The 12,516-nt window shown below is 47.2% G+C and overlaps 1 protein-coding gene across 1 annotated transcript in view; it reads right to left on the bottom strand.

The window, feature by feature from the left end:
- Positions 1-250: 250 nt before the first annotated feature.
- TBX5 (T-box transcription factor 5) overlaps positions 251-12,516 on the bottom strand; it is a 39,678-nt gene continuing 27,412 nt past the window's right edge. The window contains exons 8-9 of the mRNA XM_075718867.1: positions 9,202-9,428; positions 251-834 (exon numbers count right to left, since the gene is read on the bottom strand). Coding sequence (XP_075574982.1) covers positions 251-834; positions 9,202-9,428 — 811 coding nt within the window. The remainder of the gene's footprint in view (positions 835-9,201; positions 9,429-12,516) is intronic.

Below are 12,516 nucleotides of genomic sequence, written 5' to 3'. Positions count from 1 at the left end.
ATTTTTCTTTTGAAACAAAAGAAAAAGGCGGGGGGGGGGGGGGGGGGGGGGGGCAAGTCACACTGAGGCCAATGACTATTTCATCTGTGGTTTCAATCAGTGTCCATCCCTCTTGAGTGCTATCGGTGAACATTCAGTTAAACGAGTCCTGCAAAATATTCTCGCTTTTATTATCGACAGGGTATTTTTTCCTTTTCCCTTTTTTTTTTTTTCTCATGGCTAATACTCTTGCACTTTTCTGACCACCTTGTTAGCTGTTCTCGCTCCACTCTGGCACCATGCCCACACCATGGACCGAGTGGTACTGGTGGGGCGAAAGGGTTCGAGGCACGCCGTGGGAATACAAGAACTCTGCGGGCTGTAAGCTGCTGGGGGGGGACTGGATGCCGGTTTGAGGTCCACACTGCCGGACGATGGGTTGGTGAGAAACCGAGGTTTGGTGCTGAAACATGCTATGGGTATCTCCTATCTGGGGAGAGGTATGGTTGGCCACACTGCTGAGCCGGGGCATCAGTGGCCCCGAGGTGAAGTGGGCAGAGAAATGCTGGTAGGGTAACCTGTCCATTGGCTGCATGGCAGACACTGTGCAACTGCTGTAGGATGGCACGCTTGGCCACGTGTTACAGCTGATGTCTTCTAGGCTGGGCACAGGGTCCGTGGGGGGAGCGGAGCTGGCATACATACATGCTTGGCGCTGGGCTGATTCAGTCCTATACGAAGTGTTCAGTCCCTGCTGCTGGGGGTAACTGGACCTGTAGAAAGGATCCTCTTCTGCTGGAGAAGTTTCCATGTAGGGCTTCTTGTAGGGATGCTCAGTGGTGGAACATTCCTCATCTGTTGGAAGAGAAAACTCCTGGTAGCAAACAACAGTACTATGCCCTCCACTGAACCTCCCTCTCCACAATCCTTGTTTTACCAAGGACAGTCTGCACAAAGCTGATCCAGACACTTCTTTCAGTTACATCAGTGTAAATCCAGATCCATTCCTTGGAACCAATCTGAATCGATCCTGCTGAAACCAAGTTTTGGGCTGGGGAAGGGATTAGCTAGGAGCTCTGGGAAGAAAACCAAGGCTATAAGATGCTGGAGGGATCCTGACGCCTAGTTTGCTTGGTGGTACCCCACACGCACCCCCACACCACCAAGCTCCTCGTGTCCTTTGTGCTGCCAGCACTTTGACCAGAGCAGTAACATCTGCCTGCAGATACAGTGCACCTAAGAGAGGTCCCCACTCCCAACTGAGAGGCTCAGAGTTGATGCTGTTAACTAAAAGCCTTTACAGTGATATACTTTCATGATAAATGAGACAAAAATGGAGATCACAATAAAATCCCCCTGGGAGAGCATCAGTGATGGCACAGTTGAGACAATCAGATTTGGATTTTTAGAGCCCCGGTCTTTAGCTGTGCCAAGGGAGCTGGGCACATAAATCCATGCAGGGCTGTGTGCTGGAGCCAAGTGTAACAAAAAAGAAATGTAAATTTCACAGCTAGAAACAAGAAGGCACAGCTTCCAGAGCCCTTTGTTTCCTGCAGCATCCCGGGCCAACAGAGGGAAGGAGATAAACAATTTAGGTGAAATCTCTAGGGTGAAGCAAAATGAATAAATGAATATGCACTTATTCATTCGTTTGCAGGGTCATCAAATGAAATCCAGCTCTGCTGGAATGGATGGCAAAGTTCCCAGGGATGAGCACTTCACCAAGAGATTTTAAGGACAGCGAGGCAAGGGAAGAGGAGCTTGTTCTGACCCAGATTAACTTTGCTGAGGCTTCAAGAACAAGATTCCTGGTGCAGGCAGAAAAACATCCCACTTCACTTAAAGCCCTCTTGGCTGCACCCTTTCAACAGGGGTAAAATTTGAAAGAATACTGTAAGAAATGGCCCTTCTCAAATTTTCTCAACCAACATGTTTTGAGCTGCAATTTTTTTCACCCCCAAAATACAAAGAAAAAAAAAAAAAACACTTCCACAAAAAAGAGGACTAAAAGTATCTGCCCCCCCAAGAAGCACTTGCAGAAACACAGGTGTTCCTGCTGGGCTGCTCTAACACAAGCGCCCATGTCTCACCTTCAGGAGGTACAGATGGGTAGTGCAGGCACCTTTTGTTTCTTGTAAACATGCACATGCGCATACCCTTACTACTATAAACAGCCATGTGCTTTCTCCTAGGAGCTTGTAGAATTACCTTGCTTGTAAAATAACCCATTACTCCCACTCAGGTGTCTACCAAGTCCAGCTGGAACAACTGCTGTTGTTAAGTCTTCTCAGCCTGACAACCCCAGAAAGCTTCAGGTACTGAGGTACACACCATGGGGACTTTCTCCTTGGTGTCCTTTGACTTCGTAATAGCAGCTGCCCATAAATTCAGCTGGAGAGGTACAGTCCCATTTCATGATTTCTTCCTGACAAGAGCAAAACCTGGCTTGTTAGTCCCAGCAATGCAGAGCCCTGAAGTCAAGTTATAATCCTCCTCTGCTTTCTCTTAAATGGGGCCAGAAAGTAGGATAGGATAAGCAAGCAATGCAATCACATCTTTAAAATAGCTGAAACAGTAAGCAGGTGGATGCAGAAGTGTATCGCTCTCCTTAATCCTGATCAGGTTCATTTTATATAGGAACGGCGGAAAGGATATAGTCCCCTGAAAGACAAAAGCTGGAAGCACAGGTCCAAGCTCCCTGCTGAGCACGAGTCTATCACAGGAGGTACACCTGGAAGAACAGCCTGAGCTCTAGCTTTTACAGACAGCCTAAAAGTTTTGGATCCCTAACACACCACTGAGTAATAAGAACACTAGGGTGGAAAAACAATGTCTTGTAAAATGAAGCATTGTTCTGCTAATAAAGTTTTCAGCATTAAACCGCATTACTCTGCTGGCATTAGAAATCATTGGCTTGGGGTTTGACTGTTTACTTTATTTTTATTTTTTTTCAATATACAACACAAAACAGTCAAACTCTGTTTTTCCGTTGTGTAAAAATGCGCCTGACTTACAACTTGAGGTTGCTGATTTTTCCATTTAGCCCAGACATTTCGCTGCCTGCCACAGCCCCAGCAGACAGAGCCAAAGTTAGAGATCCGCTTCCAGAATTCATCGCAGGTGAAGAGAGAAAAACAAAAACAACCAGCATTTCAGTGGAAACCCTATAGGTGCCATTTCTTCTGTAAGCTCTTGCAATTGCTCTGCTGGCCTCTCTAGAGCCAGGCTCACTGATGTCATAACTGGAAAGTGCACCATCACTCCAGATTTTAAGATGTGTAAGGACACCATACCCATCTCCAAAGAGGACACAGTGGCTGACGAAGGATTAAAGCCTACCCTAATGGCTTCTGCCTGCTCTCTGGCCCCTCTTCCTGATGATTTTCCCATCTATGTAACATCTCCATCAAAGTGATGGAGAGGGAAGAGGACAGTCCACCTTCATCATCAGATGGGATAATGCAGTCCAGAGATCCTCAGCTGGTGCCAGCTGATGAATTTACACTGGTCCAGGCTCTCTAATCTGATCTAGCATTGTCCCACCACTCCTCAGAGAGGGTACCAGAGCCAGCACAGAGCAGGTGAAGTGCATCCCCATGGTGTGCAGAGCAGATCTCGGGGTGGAAAGGGGACATCTTCAAGTAAGAGAATGGCAAAAGGAGGACAAGTCAAACAGAGCTCTCACGCAATGCTGAAGGCTGCAGTTTGAAGTCATCCCCACCTGCTCTGGAGCCTGGACAGTGTGTCTCAAGGCCATAATCCTCTTTCTGAAGGTCTTCTCACTTCCTCAGCATCAGCGTAAGCAGGACACAGGAGAAAACCGTCTGGTCTGCTCTGGCTTTGATTCTTGATGTTGGTTCCCTGATAGCACTTCGTTGTCCTTTTCCTGTTGTCACTGAGGCCTAGGAGGTGCTGGGCACCTCTGGGAGATGCTGATCATCCTCCATATTTGTTGTAATTCTTGGAAGCCAAGAGTGGTGATAAGCTCTTGTGACCAGCCCCTGTGCAAACCTCAAAAAGCAAAAGGTTCTGCGCCAAGCAGGGGAAGCTGCCAGTGCTTGGGAGAAGCTGCTCCGAAGTGGATCCAAGGAAAACGGAGCCTGCAGAATAGGGTGGAAACTGGCTCCCTCACAAGGAATTTGATGATCTATCTAATGAAGGAGCTTGAGTGAGAGCATACACAGTTCCAAGATTTCCGGTATTTACTACTTCCAGCTGGGTTGTAAATACCACACAAATGGCTTTTTAAATGGAATTTTCCCAATTCCAAGATTAGGGCTGTCCAGAATGAAATGCAAACATGTAAAATCTCTGGACTTCAGTGTGCACTGGGCACACCTCTTCCCCTGGTGTAAATCAGGAGAGCTCGTTTCCAATTCATGACAATCAGCTCCCCAGGACAGAAGACAATGAAGAATGGGACACCACTGTTTTAGTTTTTAAAGCTCACCCACACTTCCAGGGCATTACAGTAGGTTCATCCCAACTTTTTGAGGAAGATACAATGGGTGATTATCACTAACACTGTTGTTTTATCCAGTCTGGTTTCTAGTATGAATCTAGTGTGAGCCTGAATAGCCAATCACAGTGTGCAAGACTGACAAGGGTTGTCAAAGAAGAACAGAAAAAGGCAGATTCAATCAAAATGAGCATCCCTAAAGGGCAAAGATGTACATCCTAGGACATGAGACCTAAGACATGCCAGTTATTACAGCAATTGTGCTGTTTGCAATATGGCTGTGTTGCGTTGCAGAGGAACATGACAGAAAGGGTTGTGGGGCAGAAACAATCCAATACCAAAAGGTGCAACCTCTTCCAGAGGCAGCCAGTTGCCAGCACTGCCCGCAAAGGCACAGGAAGCACTTCCCAATGGAAGCGCTGGATGCTTATATGAAGCTGCTGAAACCACAGCACCACAAGCAATGTAGCTGCACAGCAAAAGCTGGGTGCACACCAGCCCCCTGTGTATCTCCCCACTATGCAGGCAGGCTTTTCACCCTCGGTTCCCCAGCAGCCACCTTGCTCTGGGCTCCACTGCATCTACACAAGCTGTAAACACCTCCAGCTGCAGCATAGCTCAAGCCTTGGCCAACTCATTGCATCTCCTAACATCAGCAGGACGAGCAGCATGTCCTCCAAGAAGACATCCCATACATGACTTTTGTCCTACAGATTCTTTGAGTGAAATAAAAGCTGTGTGGTATGAGGGAGAAATCAGTTCAGTCAGCAAAGAGGTCTATCCACCCTAACAGTGCCTGTTCTTGTGGAGAAGGGAGAAAGGCATTGCTGTATCTCCACCAACCTCAGCAGAGCAGGAAGGAGATGGAAGATATATTCTTCTCCATGGTCAGGTTCATGTCCAAGCTAGGTGGCTGAAGGCTACGATCCTCACTGGTTGGAGCCAGTGGATGCTGCCACGTCCCTCTTCTCCCTCAGAGTGCCAACATGACAACTTTTATAACCTCCCCAGGGAGAGGCTGTTCCAGTCGCCTCCTGTTCAGCATCACAAGCATCCCAGAAATCTGCCAAGTGGTTGAGATTGTGTAAGGCTGGGAGGGAGCAGAGGTTCAGAGGGATGGCTTTTTAGTTCACAGGAAGTCTGAGGGAGGAGGATAACACAAGGGAAAACAAGCCCCAGTGCCCTAATTGGGATGTGGGGCTAAAATGAAAGACAGAAAGCAAGCTGCCTGCTGGGAAATCTGTTTGGGCTTCTCCAAGCATGACAATGGGAGAGGGAGAGGTGAAGAACAACCAGAAAAAAAAGCAAAGTTCTAGCTGGTTTTTGTTGCAACCTAAAAATCCACATCAAGAACTGGTAGGATGCAGGACTGGAGTTAATCCATCCTCTCAAGACCAGTCTCTTTGTGAAATGCCACAGTCTCAGTGTAGAGCTGGGATACAACGCAGGATGATTCTCATCTTGAGGACTGCCATTCCCCAGCCTTCAGCATGTTCAGAAGGTGCCTGGAGCAGCAACCCCACTGAACTACACTGGGGTCATTCCCAATGCTGTGACCCTGCACTCCCACCCAGGCACCAGGAATTGCCAGATTTTGGGCTCTGGGATGTGTCCTCCCTTCCTTCCTCACCCAGAAGAGCATCAGCTCCCTGAAACAGAGGAGCCTTCAGAGATAACATTCCCTCACAGCCCTGCTGCTCTCCCCTAATGTAACACCATATCAGATCTCCAGAGTGAATCCATCTTGACTTGACAGCTAAGAACAACACTGTCAACCACAGAACTAAATCTTTGTCTTGGGTCACCAAGGAAGTAGAAGTTGAATAAGGTTCCTTTGAATTGCTCAAATACAGGACTATTCTTAACTAAGCCTAAACCACGACTTGACCTCCTGATTAAAAAGGATACAGAGAAACATCACAAGTTGTCAAAGCTGGAAGGACCTGTATCTGAGAGACTATCTTAGAAAACAGTGGTGGTATTTGCTATAGACAATACAGACACCAGCTGGTCTCAAACCCAGTTAAATTGCCCTCTGCCCCTTCGAGCACTTATCCATAACAGCAGCCTGGAGAAAAGGAAATAATCCACTTGAGATAAATCCTAAACTGACTGAGGAGGAGTCAGTGTTTGAGGAGTTGATGATCCAACAAAATCAATACTTCCAGTCCAGAAAATGGACAGAGGTGCATTAGGAGTGAACATGTTCTTGCTTTAATGTTTTCTTAGATGGTGAGGCTTGTTAAAAGTTACACAGGAAAGTAGGAAAGCAGGAGAGCTCTGAGGGAAAGCTTAATATTTCACTTAGAAAGGAGAGGCTGGAAAAGGAAGAAAAAGAGGAATATTATAGGTAAGGTTATTTTCCCAAATTCAGTAAAGATCCTTGCTCGGTGCTAGAAGAAAGTGCCACGCTCAGTCTGAGTTTAAGACGAAACCTTGGATCACGTTCTGATTTATCTGAACAGAATTGCTCATCTCTAGTGACTTTTTTTTTTTAAATTAATTTCACTTTGCAAAGAGCTGCTTGGCAGCTTATGTTGGCTCTCTGTTTCCCATTAACTTTGTGTTTCTTTTCTTTAAGCCCTGGTGGCTGTTTTCGATTTACTAGATGCATGGGGAGGGGGAAAAAGGCACAGGGAGGAAAGCAGAGACTCAGGCTCCTGAGACGTACAGCTTCATGGAAGAAGCCGGTGGTATCATACAGGACACTGCTTCTCTTTGATTAAAGCATTTGGCGGCTTTGATAAAAGGCCCTTAACTGCTTGTGCCACTCAAGCCATCATAGAGATAATGAGGGGCCATCAGCCGTACAGACAAGAACTTGCTTTGCCAGTCTCCTGCACTTTTCCAAGGGCCATGCAGGCCAAAAGGGGCCAGGGAGCTTATTACAGGGCAGATAGTCGTCTCTTTTGTGACAATAAGAGGAAGTGAGATAATTGGGGGATTGAGGGAAACCACCCATGGAGACACCACTTAGCGGGAATCCCAAAACTGGAAGGAAACCTCTGTTGATTCCTTATCACGTTACAATGTGGAGGCGAATGATGAATTGCCCTGTGGTGCAGGGACACGCAGCAGTCAGAGATTGTCGAAAGGGTTTGTTGTCATTTGGGCCAGCTTGTTTTAGTTAGTTTTTGCAAAGGGGAAGAAGAGCGGTGAAAGCTCAGCTCCCAGGGCGAAGGAACACCAAGGATGGATAGCAGGCTGAGGAATGCCAAGGGTGAACAGGACCTGCCTTTCCATCGCCAACAGTGGGGCTTTGCAGCAACCCAGCTGTGCCCCAAAGCCTCACACCCACAGTCCCATACCAGCATGGGTGTAGCAAGGGCCACACACCCCACCTCTGACCTTAGGGGACACTCTGGGAGGCCACTGCAACTCCTTATTCACTGCCTTACAGCTAGCTCAAGTCAAACGCCATTTCCAATCACAGCTTTGATACACTCTATATGAGCGCAAGGGTTGCCTGGTCAGCTGGAGGGGTCAGAAAATGATGCCTCTGTTTTGCTCAATCTCACATCAGGAAAATATTAAGATTTATCAACTTTTTTTGTTTTGCATATATACTTGTACACAACAACACACATGATGTTACAACATTCAGGGGATTCACCAAGGATGTGAGAGAGATTTCCACTGCCCTCCTGCCTCATCTGCCAGCACTTCCCCGCATCCACTACCTTAGACTGCGTGTCTACACTGCACATCCCAGAGCCCCAGGGGTTATGTTACTAAAAATAATGACATATGGCTGACTGATAGTACTGTGCAGGAAAGCAGGAAGGGATCTGCTGTGGGGAGAGGCTATCGGGCTGGAGAAATTCTTGGTGCATTCAAATGCCATGGTGCATGCTGACTCCTGTTAGCTTTTCCCACAAAATGTAGACTAAATCCTGAGAAAAGGGAATAGGGGTAGGCAGCAATCATCTCCTGCCCACCCCATAGGGTTGCATTCAGCCCTGAAAATTCCCTATTTTCTTCTGAGTATCTGGGGTGGAGCTGATGTGAGGCTTTTGCTATCTGAGTCCTGCAAGTGTTTCTGCACCTTGTCATTCCCGTTGCTTTGGGAGAGGAAGGGAGAGACTGCAAACCGTTCGCTCCTGCCTGAGAACAGTTAACCCATCGACATCATGGGGCTCTTCACACCAGGGAGAGCTGAGCAGTCAGTGTAAAGCCCTCACAGTTTGATCCCTCAAGCTCTGTCAAAGCAGGTCAGTCGCACCAGAGGGGAACAAACATGGTTATCATGATTTTCAATCCCACACTCCCTTCATTAGACCAAGCATCTAAGTGGAATTGCTTTCTGTGTACAGACAACTGTCTCCCAACTGCAAGACTCTTGGTTGAAAACTGTGCAAAATCCAAGCTGTCAAGGTATCTCCACTTGGAGGTTAACCCTGTCTGAGGGGCTATGGAGACAGATAAGTCAACTTTATCTCCGGCAGCAACTATCTTACTGAATGTGGATTCAGTGTGGGTGAAAGGTACTGCCACCCCTCCAAACAGCTTGCTCCCGGCCCAGCAGCAGAGATGAGGTTTTAGGCTAACACCAGTGAGAGGAGTTTCCCAGCCCACCCTGGATGAACTGCCCACCTCCGGCACGCAACCCTCATTCCTTGCTCATCCTCAAGTGTCACCGCAAAGCAAGCTGGGGCTGTCCAGCCTGTGAGCAAGGGGAAACATCAGAAAACAACGCTGACAGTTGTGTTAGAAAGGAGAAAGACACATAGCAAGCACTGAGCAGGGAGCAGCCAAGGCCTGACCTTTTCTCTTGGTGCAGTGGTAGATCTGGCTGTGCTCCTGGGAGATTGGGTAGGGGTTGGCAGGCGGTAGCAGGTCCTGAGAGGTGCTCGATACCCCATTCTCACACTGGTACTGGGATCCCAGGTTGGAGGAGGCAGAAAGGACCCTGGTCTCGCCACTGAAGGGGCTGTGATTTGAGGACACTTTTTGTCTCACTGTGCTCCTGGGAACAACTGGGTACTCTTTACTAAAAGCAAAGAAACAACAACAACAACAAAATAAAAAAGGCAGAAAAGCACTCAATTAATAAATAGATCAGTGAATTAATAAATGAAGGCAGCACATTAGTGTCATGGTGTTTGTTTAGGCTTTCAGGGAAACAGAGACATCCCTCCCAGGGAGACGGCAGCCCCGTCATGCTTTATTGGTGCAGCACTCTTCTATTTCACTTTCCTTTTAGTATCTTTCCCTTTAGATTCGTGCCTCTTCCACCACAACTGCTATTTTACACCTATACATCAAATAGATATATGCAGTTATAGCAAAATACACAAAGTTTATATTTACATATTATGATAGTGTTTATGAATTATATACTGTTTATATTGTATAAGTGGATGTGCACATGCATGTAAATAAAAACCTAATTTCTGCTAAGCTGTCTTGGAGATTGATTAAACATTTAGGCCTACTTATGGTAGTTGTCCCCTTCCTTTTCCCCAGGGTCTGCCAGCCTGGTTATCCTGAATGGGGTATCCCTGGACCAGAGAACAAGCTCTACTCCCGAGCACTTACAAAGGAGAAATAAGTAAATCACCAACACCTGAGGGACACCAGAGCCACACACCTCAGCAGACCCAGGCCGGGAGGGCGAGCACTGATGGAAAGTCTGGTTTATTCCGTTGCTCTGAAATCTGGTTTGCCAACATTGGCTGGAAACTCCTTCTCCTACAAGACCCTACAGTGTGTTTTGGAAACGTTTCTCCAAGCACATCAGCAATGTGGCTGGACAAGATTATTCCTGCTCTGCAGCGGGGGAGAAATGAAGCTGAGTAGGGGGTCTCAGAGACTTCAGGCAAGGTGCAAGCCTCCTCCTGGGCTGTCTCCAAGACAGCTGGGTGCTCCCTGAACACAAGGCCTTGCTAAGATGCATAAAGATCAGGTAATACAACAGCACCTCGCAAAGTGCCACCAGGCTCAGAGCATCCATGAACCAGAGCCCAGATGCCAACACAAGCTTTCTTCTTTGAGGCTATAACTATTGGACCAAGCTGGCTTTGAGATATCCTACTCACCTGCCCAAAATCATTATGCTGGAGCAAGGACAGATCCTTAAATCCTGTTAACAAGCTCACCTCACGTGGAGGAAGAGCACTGAATCTCCAGTTATGCCCCTTAGAGAGGGCCTATCACTGTAGCAACTCAGAACTTATTTACAAAATTTAACAATACCAATTATATAAACCTACTCACAGCAGGGAGCTTTCATCCAAACAACTGCAGTGGTGGCTGCCAGAAACACCAGCAACCAAGCTGTAATGGAGGGGAAACTCACCCAGGAGCTCAAAAACAAATAAATGTGTCTCTCATTGTGCCAAAGAAGCCTTCCAAACCCTGGGCACTGGTGGCTTGCCAAGCAGAGCCTATTCTAAAGGTGTAGTTTCTTCCCCTGGAAGCCCAGCAGCTCCTCCCCACAGGGCCGGCAGGAGCATGGCTTTCCACCCACTTGGGCTGGCTGACCAGGCAGTTTTTTCCCCAAACTGAAGTCCAGGATGTGCACGAGAAACAAGAGAGATGGACTGGGAGGAAGCAGAGACTTATGCCTCAGATACACAAGACAGCAATGGATGCTAGGGTATGTGGTAGGCTTCAGAGGACCTTTCTGCCTATGGACACCCAGCACTAGCATTTCCACCCTAGGAGCTCTTGCTGGAGGGCAGCTTTGGTGGCTTTTCAGGAAGCTCAAGAGCTATGGCCTTCAAACCTTCTAGGTTCTAGGGTGTCTCCCAGCCCTACCAGGTCCCGGTTTTAAGCTGCCTGCTCCTGTTGTGCTCCACCTTCACCCACAGGGATCCTTATGGAAATAGTACCACCATGACACCACAAAGCTGCATCCCCACCATGTTTCACTTCCAAGGAGACAAGCCACAGGAAGGTGACACATGGACCTTGCCCTTAGCTTTCCTCCCTAATAAGAGGCTGAGGCATGGATTGGCTGGTTCCTTCCTTCTCCAACATCACCACCCTCCATCCCCCCCAAGAAATGACAGAGCCTGGGTTTTTCTTTTTTCTTTCTTCTGGTGGGGTACCTGTGAGCTGCAGTGGAAGAGAAGGAGGGACATACCATGGCATGATGCCACATCAGGTTCTCTGTAGCTCTTTTGGAGAATGTAGAGATGACTGCTGTCACAGTTTCTCCCTGCATCGGTGGGGGAAGAATTGGATGTCTCTTTGGGAGTGTCATACTCTCCCCAATCACACATGGGATTAGATCTGTATGGGGGTTTCTTACAGTGAATTCTCAGGGAAGCTCACAGTGACCCCATCGATATCAGACCTTCACTGTGCGAGGCACCACACAAACACCAAGAAGCTATCCCCACCCCAGATACTTCTCACTTAAATCTACACTTTCTCTGTCTGAACGGAGAGCTGAGAAGGGGAAAATTTAACAACATGATTGTTTTTCTTGTTAAAAAATTTCCTTTCCATAAAGGAGTTCTATGCCTGAAACAGCAATATTTCTACCCTGAAGTGCGAGCACAGGTGATGTCAGTATCCCACACTCCCATTGTGCACTGGGGACCAAATTCCTTTCAGACTGCATTTCCCAGGGGACACGACAGTGTCCATAGCCATAAGAGAGGATCATGGTGCTCTGCAGGAGACACAGCAGGAACAGGGAGCCATGCTGGAGAGGGAACCAGGTTGGAGACACCAAGTTTCCAAATGGTAGTTCCCAGGAGGTATCGCAATGACTTCTCTCCAGACTGAAATATTTCCATTTCAGTCAAAATATGTTCAGTGCTATTTTTGCCAAAAAATCAACTATTTGAGGAAGGAAAGTATTTTCTAACTAAATATCTAAAATATTCTCTTTCTTTCACTTTGCCATTTTCCTATACACAAAGGCAGTTATCTCTGTACTTCTACCTTTTTCTTCCTTACAGAAGCTGAACTCTAGTAAAGAGATGTCTTCGGTTCCTTGTAAAGCAAGTCATCTTGAAACATTTATAACGTTTCCTAAGCCCACTCAAAATGCAGTGTGCACAGCTACCATTTTAGTTTGTCCTTCAGTCTTTAAAAATGTATCAGTTTTTTGAGTTTGGGTTTGG

This window comes from Pelecanus crispus, chromosome 11, assembly GCF_030463565.1.
Source record: "Pelecanus crispus isolate bPelCri1 chromosome 11, bPelCri1.pri, whole genome shotgun sequence".
NCBI classification, from domain to species: Eukaryota; Metazoa; Chordata; class Aves; order Pelecaniformes; family Pelecanidae; genus Pelecanus; species Pelecanus crispus.
The sequence above is the reverse complement of the archived record's forward strand: the minus strand, read 5'-3'. Positions and strand labels throughout refer to the sequence as shown.